Source organism: Eufriesea mexicana, unplaced genomic scaffold (assembly GCF_001483705.2).
Source record: "Eufriesea mexicana isolate 0111107269 unplaced genomic scaffold, ASM148370v2 scaffold6800, whole genome shotgun sequence".
Lineage (NCBI taxonomy): Eukaryota > Metazoa > Arthropoda > Insecta > Hymenoptera > Apidae > Eufriesea > Eufriesea mexicana.
The window spans coordinates 166,977-183,043 of record NW_016914668.1 but is presented as its reverse complement, the minus strand read 5'-3'; the positions used below and the strand labels follow the sequence as shown (position 1 = coordinate 183,043).

Below are 16,067 nucleotides of genomic sequence, written 5' to 3'. Positions count from 1 at the left end.
CTTTTTTTTTTTTTTTTTTTTTTTTTTGATATTTATGTATGGCGGAATGTTATGAATGAAATGAAAAATATAACGCAAAACTTATACTTCTGTAATCTACCTTTCTTATTATTCCTAACAATTTTACGAGAAAAAATTCTAGACCTCGCGGTTTTTTATGGGATAAAAATATAATTTTTGCTTATATCCATAATAAAAATAATAAATGTCGCGTTTGATAATGACTCATTTATACCACATATGACATATAAATCAGCTAAAACCCTTTGCGATTTTTGTTCTTGCACCGTTTCACACACAACGCTAAGAACGCACGTTGTGTCCAAAGGGGAGCGACGGTGCTTTTTCAAATGAGGAAAAATGGTATACCATTTTCTACAAAGGTATACCACCAAACCACCGCGGCGCCGGGAATCGAACCCGGGACTTTCGGATTACCAGTCACATGCTTAACCGACTGAGCTAACCCGGTCGTCTATAACGCTTCTTTCTTTTCGCTTCATACCGCAAGAATTGTTACTCGCATTAGAATTTTCAATTTTATTTTAACATGATCTTCTGTATACCTGTGCCGGAGTAGGAATGCTAGGTGCGGGCGTCCCAGGACTCGAACTCGCGGGTGGACTTTCCCTGGAACTTGGCGCAAGATTCATACCCTGCGTCTGGCAAACAACAGCCGCTGTGGCAACCTGATTGTGAATATTGGAAGCCGTGCTAGTGGTCTGAAGTGTCTGCGGTGAACTGGCCGTGGCTGCGCTGCTCAGACTGCTGGTACTGCTGTACCTCGTACCACCCCGAGCTAGCCCAGTCACGTCGACCTCCATGTTTTCTGAAACTTTAATAGAAAATTTAATAGCTCGATTAGAGCTTGCGAAACTTGTATCGCTCTTCCATCCGTAATTTCATACGTTATTTCAAACATTTGCAGATCGTACATGTAAATTATATTATATGACGTATGAAGATAACAGTGACGAAAGCGATAACTGTATGGAATTTAAGTTTAGGTTATCAATGAATTTCGATATTTTTAGCATGTACTTTGAAAGTGACTTCAATTTTTTATTTCAGAAATATTCCATCTCTCTACTCATGCATCCGTCTTTACAATATTTTTCATAGGTACTTTATTCAGTTCGTGAAATATCTTGTAAATATTTTCACGTGTTTTCCAAAAGATAAAATTAATAAAATTAAAATTTAGTTTAAGGAGCGTAATTGAAGGATGAATATCCGTTACTGATGCGTAGCGTATTTCGGAAAGTCTTTTTGAGATGATCATATCGTTGTAATTACTGAACTTACCACTTCTCGTGGCCGTTACATCAGCAGCTGAATTCGGTTCCGATAAAAAAGTATTAAAATCAATGTGCTCCCAGGTAGCCGCGAGTTCCTTCTTCAAAGCTATTAATTTTTGTTGAGCAGCAATTTTTTCTCTGGCAAGCCTTTCCATCTCGTGTTCGTAATCTCGTTCTTTCCTTCTCAAAATCTGCAACAAGAATTCTCGAGATTAAAAAGGAACACTGAACGATAGCAAAGACGTGTTACAATTTTTCGCGGAACGAGGAGGAAAATTAGTTTTCGACTGATTAGGTATAAGATATAAAACCTTCTCGAGATTATGTAAGCACGTGTTCCAGACAGATTCCGATTATTCACGAACGAGAAAGCGCAAATATGTTTTAACTGATAACAAGATATATATATTTATTAGTTTGGAACTCGTACAGACTCAAAATTCCAAAATATGCGCAATTTGTCGTATACAAAGTCACTTTTGTTTAACAAACTTGTACCAGCGTGTCGTAATTGCAAAATATTCATTAAACAGGCATGTACAACGAGTTGGACCATATCTTCCTTAGTTAAATCATACCGTAAAGTATCATACATTTGACACGATTTTTATATCGTTTCTATTGAAGCATAGTAAAACAGCAAAAATTATCTTCGAGACGATCGGATGCGTTCGAATTTTTGCCTACATTGCACCACGTTCTCTCAGAAAATAGCGGCGAGAAAAGCGGGAGAAAGCTGATAGAAATGTTCTCGCTTCGCTTTCGAGAATACCTTGGCACGAACGTCACATGATACTCCTGCAGATTCAGGACACCTCTCCCTCGAAATACGATAAGCCTTGCATTTGACGTCAGCACGAACATGCGTGAAGGAACGTGCACGTGACAACGACACCCAGCGAGCGATGCACGAGTTTGAAGAGAAACCGAGAAGAAAGAAAATATGCGAGGACGAAATTCCTGCCGTGTGCAAATTCGAATCTGATCAAGTGCACGCGTTCGTGCTTACTCGGTTCGCATCACAGGTGCTGAGAAAATTCACGTAGTAGCAAGTTTCAGCCGCGATAAGGAAGTCCAGCGAGGGAACGGTATCGTCCATGACGCCACTTTCATCATTCGATCTCGCGATATAACCTATGTCCTTCTTTGTATATACAGGAGTCCGTAGCGTTATGAAATTATTACTAGAATTTGCAACCTTGAAATATATACTTGTCTTCCATCTTTCTATTAATTTTTATCCCTTGGCGATAATAATATAATTCATGATTTGTCTGTATCATCCATGACGCCACTTTCATCATTCGATCTCGGGACATAACCTATGTCTGCTCTTCGTACATACACGAGTTCGTAGCGTTATCAAATTATCGCTCCAATTTGCAACCTTCAAATATACATCTTCCTTTCATCCTTCCATTAATTTTTATCCCCTGTCGAAAATAATATAATTCATGATTCTTAACGTGTAGTGTAATTTAAAGTTTATAAATAAATGCACAGGTACTTCTAATTCTATCCACTTCGAAACAAAAATTACCTGTTATAAAAAAGTATTGGGCGTGTTGGTCAATCTAACCTAAAAATTCTTTAGACGCGGAGTTAAGGATTTAACATATACCGCCCCGTAACCGTCCGTGGAACGACACGATATTGTCTAAAATGAATTCAATAGTTTCGAGACTGTATACATTGGATATAGAGGGGAGAATAAAATATATGACAATAAAGAAGGAATTAATAGACGTACACGTATAATGACAGGTATCTCGGGTACGTCTTTACCTCAAAACGTGATAAACGTTGGACTCGGAATCAGCGAAAACGTTCGGCAGAAGAACGCACGTGACAATAAGAGGCAGCGCTACTGGCGGGCACTGATACAGGTACACGTGGTAGGATCGTCAAGGGGGAGAGAAAGGAAAACGACGCGGTCGCGCGCAAAAAGGAACACAGACGGAAAACAGATGACCGGGATCGCCAACTTACACACTGATAATCAAACGAAGAGCGAGACGGAGAACCTCTTGGCCGAAGACAAAGATGGAGTAAGACGTAATAGATTAAGGGAGATAGAACGAACGACAAGGATAGAGCAACACAACACGAGAGATAAGGGGAGGGGAGCAGGCAAAAGAAGGGGAGTACACATTGCGAAAAAGGCAGAGAAACACAGAACAGAAATAAACAGAGACGCGCACCGAAGGATAGGAAGGTTAAACGGAGATGGAAGGATAGAAGGGTGAAGTGAGGAGGAAGGAGAACGAAGGCCGTTGCATGAATAGACGCACGCGCGGTTTACAAGCACGTGGGTAAACCGCCTCCAACAGGATTCGCACACACAATATCACGCTCGGATATACGCAAATAGCGTTTTCGTTTCTTTCTACATCTCCACTATCTGCCACGTCGTACGTGCCGCGAAGATCGTGCATGTACTTTATTAAACTTTATCGAACTCGCGTGTATGCGAAACTAGCGGATTTTTCGCAAACTAACGAGAACCGAGCAAGTTAAACGCGCCTCGGGCATCTTCGTACCCACAGTGGATTATCGGTTTTCTTTCATTCGTATCTTCCATGTACTTCGTTTTACAAATATCTGCTTTTTTGTAGAGTACCCTTTTATGCGATATTTATTATCCCAGCACATCGACCGTTAAGGGAAAGTCTCGTTATCGCGCCACTTAAGGTCTAATAATTACATTACACTTCAGTCTCTGCTCGTGTGCGCTTATCGGCCGAGCTCCCATTTACGCGGAAAATGAAAACAAGCAAAACCTTCGCGAAACATTTCCACGTGGACTCTGTTTTAACATTCGAGTTATGAACACAAAAATGAAATAACGACATTTTACACCTGCAACACCCGTATCAATCTCCGAAATAATACACTAGCTTACTTAACGATCTTGAAAGTCTGGCAACTATTCACGAAGTTATTATTGCGTCGGTAAACGCGTGGTTTATTTGTGTGTCGCTAAGTTTCACGCAAAATTTTAGATTATCCTCGGCGCGAAGAGAAAAATAAAATATGATTGCACTGAAAGGTAAAAATTATTTTTTATATTATAAAGATTCAGTTTCTCGGCATTTACACGTCTCCTTCGATAATTATCATTATTTTTACAAATGCAATAAAATATAACTAACGGTGGAAAAAATGTAGCTTTACCAATCGATGACTGTGTGAAAACAAAATAGCAAATTGATAACAGTCTACATCGATGATATTATTCGCAAGATGTAGCGGATCGATCGCTGGACGGAAATGGAAAGAGGATAATTCGGCGTAATTACGCAGGGACGTGACGTTATGGTAAGTCACCATGCAATTTCGACACGTCGAACCGGAGCGTCGCCTCGTACTTAGAAGTCACCAACAATGGCGCCGAACGATAAAAGTTCGGATAGCAGCGTACGCCGTACGTGCCATGCGGCGTGACACCGATGGCCGCACAGTCACGTGGAACCAATATAGGTACGCTTCTACGTTGTCGTGTACGCACACGCGCGAACTGCACGGTACAGCGAAATGACACGGCAAACGAACCAGACGAAGAAAGCGAACATCTTGCGGGGTGGGGATAAGCGAAGGATGACCTAGAGCGAGAAAGACGGGGACCGAGAGAGACGGAGGATTACACGCACACCGTTAGCCCGACGAGGATGATAGAGCCAAGAAAAGGTAGGGCGAAAAGGTGGGGAGTAGAAACTGCAGATACGAAACGCAGCCATAGAGATGAAGCGAGATAGAAGATACACGCGGAAAGAAAGGAGAGGTTTCAGAAGAGACAAAGACAAAAATACGAGGAAGAACCGCAGGAAGGAGGGGGAGGGGGGGAGGACAGCGTGTCTCTAGAAACGACCCTGTGCGGCAAACCGAGCAACGGAGAGAGTGAACCGATAAGACAAGGAACGGCGACGAATGTACGGTAAAAAGCGAACAAAGAGGGAAAAAGAGTTCTCGCGTAAAAGTGGAATAATATACAGTAAGTGCACGCGATCGTAGGAAAGGAGAAGAGGAAGGAAACAAAGAAAGAAGGAAAAGAAATATGATACCCCGGTTCTGCACGATAGAAACGATACGTGTACCGTCCGCGCATTGGAAAGAAACAAACAGATCGCGCAGTGAGCGAATAAAAAGAGAAACATGCGCAGTCTGAACGCGAAAGGGTACGGAGAAAGAGATACGGAAAGTAAACGGACGGCGGAGTGGGGGCGGCAGAGAGAGGTGACCGAGCGACAAAGACGGATATAGGAGCGTAAGTAGGGATCGCGAAGGCGCGACAAAGAGGGCGAGAGGCTGATGGTAGGGTTGGAGTTGAATCACGAAAGAAGGGAAAGGAGGAGGTGTGGTCGACCTTCGCGGGGACGCGCATTCGACCGATTCTCTGGCCATCGCGCGTAAAGTTAATGTCCGTATTGCAACTTTTCCAAAATCGCTCCATTAAAAAAAAAAAAAAAAATTACAAAACGTATCACGATCGAACACCTATGTGCCGAATGATTTTTCTCTCTGGGTATAAAATAGATACGATATCTAAACCCTTACCGCGGTCGGTACAATAAAATGATTTATTTCCGGCCCGATACCATATGCCATTATTGTCTTTGACCGGCTAATTGGTATTTACCATCATGGCATGTTATATCACTCACTGATACGTAATTTGCGAGACGCAATATATTAACGAAAGCGATTAACAGAATGGAAGATTAATTGGGTTATATCTTGCGTACAGAAGGTTAATACATGATGAAGTAAACATAGTTACGTTCTCGGTTTACAGATTTCGATGGAATCGTCGAAAGTCGATCATCACGGTCTTATTATTTCTATTCCCCCATTTCTTAAATTAAAAAAAAAAAAATTTTTTCTTTTTCTTTTTTCCAGAAAATTTCAACGTCGTGTGATTGATTCGTGGTACATTGACAGTGCGAATCGAACGGAAGAAATACGTGGCCTTTATACTCAGGTGTCACGATGACATATCTCGGATTACCAAGCGTAAAATTTTATTTTACGCCAGGTCAAACAGCTAACCGCGACACTGGAAACCGTTCTGGCATAATGGGGAGCGTAATTAGTACTTTTTATGATACCAAAGTGCAACGACAAGTTATGCACGACCATAATCTCTCCACCGAGTCGCCATTGCACACGTACGCGAACAGCGTAATCGGTACAACGAACTACGTTCGCGCGTTTTAAATCAGCGGAATCGTCGGGAAAGAAATTACAAAGAATCGGAGAAATTCGGTTTCACCGAGAAATTACTCGTCATAGCAAAACGGTATGGAGGAATGTTCGAAAATGAAATTACCGCGGGCAAAGTCGATTACCATGAGTCGGACAAGCGCGTAGACGAAGAGCTTATGGATCGAATTCGCTGGTGATGTAATTATTGCAAAGCCAGACGATAGTTGACAGTAGATAGCAAATGAGAGACAGAAAAATCGAAATTTTCTGCCTGAAAAATTCTGCCGAGCAGACAGTATCGTTGTTGATTGTTATTTCTCGATCGCGTAGTGAGAGATAAGCCTATAATAATCGGCTAGAGATCACTATAGGGCACTGTTTGTTCCCCGTGCTAAGTTACGTTATTCCAATATTACCGATAATATCGATGTTATTAAAAATATTCACGTTTAGATCGTAAAGGGAAATTACAGTGTTGCTGAGAGGAAGGAAGATGATTATCTAAATAAAACAAAATGGCTGCAGTGGTGGCGTACATACCTGTATATGCCTGATCGCAGCGTGGAGAATCGAAAGGTTCGACGACTTTTTCTCCTCCTGCGATGGGAGTTGCTTCTTCAACAATTCGAAGCATTCTTTCAGGTGCGCCCTTCGATTTTTCTCCAATTTGTTGTGCACCTCTCTGGTGCCAGAACGGATTACACACGGTCTAGAATAGAGAAACGCATATATGTAGCCACGCGATATTTTGCAATTACAGTCGCGACTATCTCGTATCATCGTGCATCCTACATTAATCTCAACGACCCGAAACCTATCGGAAGCACGAGGCTTGCGAGCTCTTAAATAAAAAGCCGCGGCATAGTTACGAGCTACTAAAATGTAGTTCACGCTACATAATTTCCTGATATATTTATGCGCCTGTAATTTACATTACCAGCTCGGATGCTGTTAATTTGTCACGGATCTTCAAAGAGATTCGCGCAAGATGTTGGCACGAGCTGGCCAGCCAATGCCTATATCGTTCTTGCATCATTCCCTTACAAGATCGCAACGATCCAACCTGAACTTGATGTATAACGCTTGCTCGCCATCTTTTATTAATCGCTTTTCCACCCATTCTTCGCTTCCAAGGGAGCCAACGATCGAGCTTGATTTATACGAGAAACTTTGGAATTTCATGCCGCATTTTCTTATTCCACGATAAACGGACTTTCCAATTCTGGGAACACTGTTAAAATCCCGACAAATGAACGGAAAGTACACGATTCCCTTAACCCCATGCACTCGGCGATCTTCTCATTCTTCCCTCGCAGACAAATCGCGAATGAAGGATATTTTTGAAATTACAAAATCGACGATATTTTTTGAAATAGTTAATCAAAAATTATATCGAATTGACAGGTAGAATTGCTTTGTTTCGATATTATTTTTAATTTAACGTGTATCTATTCGGCTCGATCTTTAGAATTTTATTAAATGGCGACTGGAGATCGCCTCTCGAGTGCAAAGGGTTAATCTTCCGAACGAATCTGCGAGAATTTGTAGTATAACAAGCGACGAATAATATTTTCTTTAGAGAAGACTGTTTTTTAAATCCTTTTATTTCACAGATCCCGTAATCTCATAGGGAATTTAATTAAATTTCGTTTTGCAGATGTCGCGTAAACGGATCAGAATGGATGGAAAATGCGGTTTTGCAGGAGACTTATCTGTTCGAGGATTAATGCATCTCTTTAACAAGAGAGTCGTAGAGAGCAACAACGGGGATTTATCAAAATGAGTGAAAAAGCAGATTCGAGGAGAAAGAAGATTGGAAAAAATATTCCAACTCCGATGGAATTAAATTTTTGAAATAATAGCGTGCAAGAAAGTGTAGCTGTATTATTAAAATCAACGTGAAAAATGTATGCCTTCGTGTATTAAAGGTGTAATAAATTCTGATTATAGGAAAAATGATCTCTATTTTTTTTTTTTAATTAATGAGAGATATTATCAGCGAAGAGAAGTGCAAGATAAAATGGTAGTAAAAATTCAAACAGTTGATTACAGTACATAATTAACATTAGAACCACCGACCTGTAATGAGCAGCTATATTATCTTTTCTATTTTACACAAATGAAGGTAATTACAGTGGTACGAGGAAGAGGAATAACTATAAACAATTATGTTTCGACCTGAATAAAATTAATATAATAAATTCTGTCAAAAGGAGATCGTGTGTTTTCAGAAATTGTGAAAATAAAATATCCGAAACGAGCCATTTTCACCCTTTTCGTAGTTCTACTGTTAAAATTGTACTTTTTGATACAAGTAGTCAGAATATTACGATGATAACAATAATTTACTTGTAGATTTACAAGAAAAGTGGTTTCTACTAGGAACTCGCGAATCAAAAGTGAAGATTAATCCTTTACACTTGATGATAATTAATATATTAAATTAAAAATTACCCAGCGATGCGTGGAATATCGAAGTAAAATAATTCCACGTTTTAATTTGCATACGATTTCTTATTTATTATTTTAAAAATATCATAGACTTTATGGCAAAAAGTGCCATAGTTTCTCCAACGAAAAAATCATCGAGGGCAAAGTGTTAACCCTTTGCACTCGAGAGGTGAGTTTACCTAAGTCACCGTTTAATCAAATTCCGAAGATCCGTGTTAATTAAGATATCAAATCTAAAATAACCTAAGTTTGCATGGACCGTCAAAATAAAATAATTTTAAGCGTTAATTTATACCCGATTCCTTATTTACCGTGTCAAAAATATCCTCGACGTTACAGCAGAGTTCCAGTTGCTATTCTTCTGTAACGAAAGTAATCACCGAGTGCAAAGGGTTAATTTCAATTTTGGAAAATTACGCAAGTTCTCGAAATTTATTTAAATTTTACTACCAAGCATAATTCTATTATCGGTATGAAGAATCTGGCTCGTGTTTGTCATCTTGGAGATGAAAAATCGAGGGTGAGGGAGTAAATCTGCTTCGATATGTCTCGCATTATACATAACCTCAAACAATTTCCTTAACGCTAAACTAACAGCTGAAAACGATCGTTTCCAGATATTCGAGTAAAAATGCTGCATTCAACGTTATCGCTTTGGTCACTCGACTTTTCCATTTCTCTTTTAACACGAGTATTAATCCTTTGCACTCGACGATTTTTGGCTGAAGAAGAATAGGAGTTCAAAGATTTTCTGTTACAAAGCTGACGATATTTTTCTGGGCACTAAATAAGAAATCATATAATAATTAACACGTAGAATTATTTAATTTCGATACCTCCCACACTGTTATATTATTTTATATTTGATATATTAATGAATATCGAGCTTCGAAATTTTATCAAATGGCGACTAAAAGGCGTCTCTCGAGTGCAAAGGGTTAACAATTCCCTAATATTTTCGTTTATTTAACTTTCTTTGAAATTCTCTTTCCACTTTTTCGTCTATTAGTCGTTTCACCCCGGTCGTGGTGGGTTCGGTACAAACGTCAGATTTACCGAACCCATATTGCATACTTTAAACGTAGATATACTTAACAGATAACATTACCATTAATTTCACTAAAAATTCACCACGCAAAAATGAAAATCTCCAGAGAAACGGCTGAAACGATTCCTCGACTCGAATGAAGCAAATAGTACGAAAAATAGTAAAGAAAGAAGCAAATCCTCGGAAAGAGAAATTAAAAAATTAATTTCGCGCGATAACACTGAATCTGGCATTTCAAAATTCTGAAATTCCTCTAACGACCGATGGAGAAAAAAGTAAGGCAGAATCTAAGAATGAACAAAAAATAGTAAAGAAAGAAGCAAATTCTCGGAAAGAGAAATTAAAAAATGAATTTCGCGCGATAACGCTGAATGCGGGATTTGAAAATTCTGAAATTGCTGTAACGACCGATGGACGAGAAAGAGAAGCAGAATCTAAGAAAGGAGAACTAACGATGCAAGAGGAAACTTGGAGCGACGAAAGAAGAGAAATAAACTGACCAAAGGGAGAACGTTGAATGCGGAATTTCGAGTAAAAATTTCGGTTTGGGTCGCGGGGATTTAACGTAGACCGGAGCAACCACCCCTGGATGAAATGGCGTTGGCGGCGAGGAGGTTGCGGAGAAATTACGATAATCTCTAGTACGGGCACGCACGGGCGCGTAGCTGGCCGTACGCGATAATCGTGCCGGCGCGTTAGTACGCGTCTCGGTCTCACGGTAACGCGACGTGGTAAACGTCGCGGCGTGCACGTGCCATTCACCCTGGACACGTGCACCGCGTGAATGGGTAGCGGAGACTCTCTCGCCTCGACGCTGCTGCCCGTGCATCGAGGAAAAGAGAGAACGGCGAAGACGGCGAGGGAGAGGGAGAGCGCGCGAAGCAACAGGCTGACATATCGGCAGGCAGAAGGAAGACGGAAAAACGGCGAGACGGAAGTTGGAGCCGCGGCGACACCGTGGACTGGAGCGGGCAGGGGAAACACGGAAAGAAATACGGAAAGAAACGGGGAAAAGAAAGGACGCGATGAGAGAGAGAGAGAATGCCGTTTTACCGGAAGAGGTGAACACCGGGGGGTGAGAGAGGGACGGGGAAAGTTCGAAAGATGACTGATGGGCAGACAGAAATGAACTTCTTGAGAATCAGGGGTGCAGATGTGCTGTATTTCGTGGTATGAAAATCACTTTCATGAGTCGTGTCAGGGCTACCACTTTGCACTCGAACGTCTATATTCGTCGTGGGGAGAAAAGCTCCAAGCTTTTTCCCTTTCTCTCACGCAATGACAATCCGTTTGGGATACAACGCGAGAAGGAATCACGTGTAAATTAACACAGCGTCTTATTTTAATTACACGTTATTATTATTATGCACCTCGATAACGTGCTATCGCGTTATTTTAAACTTAGCATCGGCTATTAATACCGGCGATTTTGCTAGCTGGCTTCTCTCGAGTGCAAAGTGTTAACCGTGGCTTGTATAATATATATGCAGCTTTATCGATGTAACATTTGGTAAAATCGTAACACGTTCTGTACCGTGCGGCCCATCCTTGGGGCGTGAAATTGAAATACAAAATCGTAAATCTCGCGATAAATGTCATTCGAAGTTCGCTGATTCTCATCGAGCGATCGAGCGAACGTTCCGAAAAATCGCGAAAAATCGCGAAAAATGAAGCAAGTTAGAACGCGTTTTTCCCCGTTTGCACAGAACGTGTTTGGTAGCGTATAAAAATTGCGATATCTATCTAACACCTAATTATCTTAATCGCACAGATTGCCCACTTGATGCGAAGTTGCAAAAAGCTCGGCCCCCGATACAACTCGGTATAACGAGCAGGAGCGAGAGGGTAATTCATTTTCTAAGTTGTTCAACTCGAATCAACTCTCATTCTCTACAAAACGAAGCATTCTACGGATAATTATAATCAGATAGGAAGTTTTTCTTTATAAAGTCATTCGCAGTTGCAACGCTGACTCCGTTATTCTTAAGCTTATTACGAGACAATTTCCAGCTAACTTGCTCGGTGATTCTATTCGGCGAATAATCTCAAATTAGCTCGTTTCATCTCTCTCTTTTCTTTTCCATTATTTACATCGCTCCACTCCCCTCTCCGAGGGAGGCCGATGTGAGCCGATGTTCCAATATAACAATAATGATAATAATAATATAAAAAGCATGGAATTAATGGAAAATTTCCTGTCTCTACGGAAGGAATATCGAAATTCAAACGCGATTAAGATAAAGAAATTAAAAATAAAAGAGCCCTGTTGATCGAGCTATCTTTTAATCTCCTCAGCGATGAATCCTCCGAATTTGACAGAATCCTTCGACCTTTCGCTCGATTCCGTTTCACGCCGTTTAAATGCGCAATTCCCATTGAGTTTCAACGAAAAATCTACTTCCGATTGGGATTAGAATGGAAAATTGTAACGAAAGAAAGCACCGGAGGAGAGCTAGAAACACTGGCTGTTAATGTTAATTACGTGTAAACTTAAGCTAGATTATATTAAAGCGGCTTTATAGTAACTAAGAGTACGTTAAACCTAAGGGAACGAACAAAGATGTGTATACATAGAAATTATCCTGCACCTTATCCCAAATTCGATGAGCTTAACATGTTAATTATATCGGGTTGGCCGATAGATACTGTCGGATTTTATCTTTCAATTTATTCATTCTCACCTATCGATATGTATTACGTGATCACGCGTAAATTGCAATTACCCGTCAACTGTCTGTGAAATAGTCAACGATTGTACATCACAATCTAATAACGTATTTTTCGTCTAAAAGATGAGCAATGTTTTACGATAAAAATTCCGAAATTACTTTCGACCAACCCGTATACGAAATATTACCCTACGTTATCTAACCGCATAATTAAATTATACCTACCACGACTAGTCATTTGATAGATCAAATAATCAATCGTGGTACACGAGCAGGCCACATATGGATAAAAAAGGAATATATATCGAAGGTATGTCTTAAAGAAAAAAATCGTAAAAGGAAACAACGAAAGCTATAACAATTAAATGCAGAATCTTTATCGAAAGTTTAACTAGTGGAAAAAATGGCTGATTCCAGATATTTCGTTTTTACCCCGGCAGAAACTGAAGCATGCAGCTATTTTCGACAAAATTCTGATAAAATTACATGTGCCTACACAGAGATCACGATTCTAAACGTGTATCGAGAATACGCGTGCACACCCAAGGAGACTCGCTCCGCTAACTTTAACCCGCAACTCGTTGCTATATTTCGTACATGGCAAATACCTCGCGTGAAACTTGAATAATCGAATATCTCGTTGCACGTGGATCCGCAGTTGCAAGGAAAAACAGCGCAAATTCGAAAAATTCCAATTCGCTCTAACCCTTTGCGGACTATGGTCGCATATATGCGTTCGGCGGAAACCATCAATTTGGCCGAGGAACTGATAAATGAGCCGTTCACTGTGCAAATTGATTAACTGCATAAAAGAAAAAGTAGAGAAATACAACGAAATAACGTAGTTATGACTATACCAAGTGGTATGACACTTAAATTTCAGATTTTTTAAAAAGTGCAGTTAATCGATTCGTGCAGTGAACGGCTTGTGTTGCAAGTAAACGCGTTGCTATGGCCCGGAAACACGTATATGCGCTCTAGGACCGTACGTCCCAAGTGATGGACTGTTTTGTGTCCTTATTGCCAGCATCGATGTGATCGAAAATCGTATGATCGTGTTTAACCCTTTCGCTTCGAGCGCGGTTCATAGGCAGCGTCCACGAGATGACTCCTGGGTACGCGGGCACCCCATATATCCAGCATCCAAATGACGCTTGATAACAAGTGCAATCTGTACACGATTGTTTTGTTCGACACAGTTGTCATTTAAATGCTCGGCTCAGGAAAAGGCAGAGAAATATAGAGAAGTCACACGCACTGTGCACACTTCTGGCGCGCGCTTCCGTTCAGTGACTTTAGCGGACTGATCTGCCGAAGCGAAAGGGTTAAGTAGAAATGAGAAACGAGCTCAGTCCGCAAAGGGTTAACGCAAACGCTAATAACGATTAAAATATTCGACGTGCTCCCCTGCAACCACGGAGATAATCGTACAAAGAAATTATCTGTGCAACGACACGCGTGCACGTGTGCTTAGAGTCTCTGGAGGCACATAAAAATACCATCGGAATCGGTAAATGAATCGCGAAAATCGGTGGTTGAAATCTCGGTAGGTTAACACTGAGCTAGATCACCCTTTCGAAAATCTTCGTTCAAAATTCCGCATTCAACGTTATCGTCTTGAACATTTGTCCTCGCGGTTTCTCTTCCAATATACGTATCATCATTTTCCCAATGTCCCCCCGTTGCTCGATTCTTTAAGCTTCCGTTTCTTTTCCCATGAACGGGGATTCGGCGGTCGTTCGACCATGCTGTCGAACCGTGTTCTCAGCGTTGGACCGCCGAGAGAACGAAGGGGAAGGAAGGAACGTACATCGAGAATTGGAAGATGAGGTAGAAATAAATAGCCAAGAGTCTTACCCGTTCCGATGCCTCTTACTGTCGTGGCTCGGTTCGACGTCGACGACGAGATTGCCGGGGTTCTGCTGCGAGTGATTCGAATTATGATTTTCCACGTAAGGGTTATGCGTGCTGTTGTGATTGTTGTGATGATGATGGTGATGGTGATGCTGCTGTTGCTGGGGCGGCTGCTGTTGCTGTTGCTGCTGCTGGTGGTGAGGGAGGTGGTGAGTCGTGGAGTGAAGGGCGGTCAGATGAGCCGAGTTTGCGCTCGCAGAGGGTGGCGTTACTCGCGTGCTTGAGATCACGGGACTTCCTCGGGAACCTGCCGAGTGATTCCCGTTCGTCCTATTATTTTCCAGCGGTTCCTCCTCTGAAAAACAAGAGAAATCAACTAAGCATTTTCCCAGGATTGCTCGTTATTGCGCCCCGAACGCTGCTACTCCACCGATCCCAGTTCCCATCCGGTTGTTTTCGTTCAATGTGTCGTTAGCTAGGATATAGGGACGTCGGAGACGTGGATGGACGACACATTACTAGCTTAGTTTATATGTTCCAGTTGGGGATACCGTGTGTGCAATATGCGAGCCCGAGCAAGGGGTGTTATGTTTTTCAAAGCTCTCCCTATTTTATCCTTTATAATTATTAGATCATTTCATCCTCACTCTGTTCAGGCTTTTCGCTATACCTAATTTTCCTATTAGGTGCTTCTTGTTTTTCTTCTGATTTATGTAGCGTAAATATAAGTGGCAAAGCGTGTTCTAATATTACCAAATGAGTGGGGTACAGAAATATGGATAGACCAAAGCTAGGTGAATGTAAAGTCCGTTGCTTCCCGAGAGTTTGTAATTTGTAATGTTTAATCTCAAATCCTTAAGCACAAACTGAATATGATTTATATAACAAGTGGTGGATGTGTTGGTGAGGGTGGTAGCTGGATTAGGAAGATTCGCGAGACCAAATCCCTTTTTCCTAGCCCTGGAGGTCGAGAATGAAATTAGGAATTTATGTAAGAAAGGAATAAGTACAGCCGTGAAAGAATGTCAAGAGTGTTTTGGCTTAAAAGGAAAGTGACCGCGTGCAAGAGGATGGAATGTAAGGGATGTTGATGACAGAGGCAAATGCGATAAACGAGTGGAGATGTATGAATGCATGGGGGGTAGAGAGAGAGAGAGAGAGAGAGAGAGAGAGTTATTATCGCGTATATAAGAATAAGTTTAAAATAAATCACTTTTATATTTACGTCACTGTATTCTGAACTTATTCGGTTGCCTGCCCAACATCCATACATATATATTAGCGATTGAACGTCCTCTTTTCACAGTTTCGAGGTGCACGAGACAAGGAACGCCGGTGATAAACAAATAAGCCAATCTCCGGCTCGGCAACTACGGTTTTGCGACCGAATACTCATCGTACAACTTCCCGAGGCTCTGTTTATCTGATAACGAGCTAGAGGATCGAGGCTACCCCCGACGTCCAGTCTTTGCATCTCTGATTCCTCGGGGCTGAGTGTATTGATAAGTAACTTTGTCTTTGCACAGTCTGGGATGATTTATAATT

The 16,067-nt window shown here is 41.2% G+C and overlaps 1 protein-coding gene across 3 annotated transcripts in view; it reads right to left on the bottom strand.

The window, feature by feature from the left end:
• Positions 1-16,067, bottom strand: part of LOC108552432 (max-binding protein MNT) — a 47,436-nt gene that overhangs the window by 3,601 nt on the left and 27,768 nt on the right. For all 3 annotated transcript variants that reach the window (XM_017906972.1, XM_017906971.1, XM_017906970.1), the window contains 4 exons: positions 14,526-14,877; positions 7,041-7,209; positions 1,306-1,489; positions 567-835 (listed from right to left, as the gene is read on the bottom strand). In XM_017906972.1, the coding sequence (XP_017762461.1) occupies positions 567-835; positions 1,306-1,489; positions 7,041-7,209; positions 14,526-14,877 (974 nt within the window). The remainder of the gene's footprint in view (positions 1-566; positions 836-1,305; positions 1,490-7,040; positions 7,210-14,525; positions 14,878-16,067) is intronic.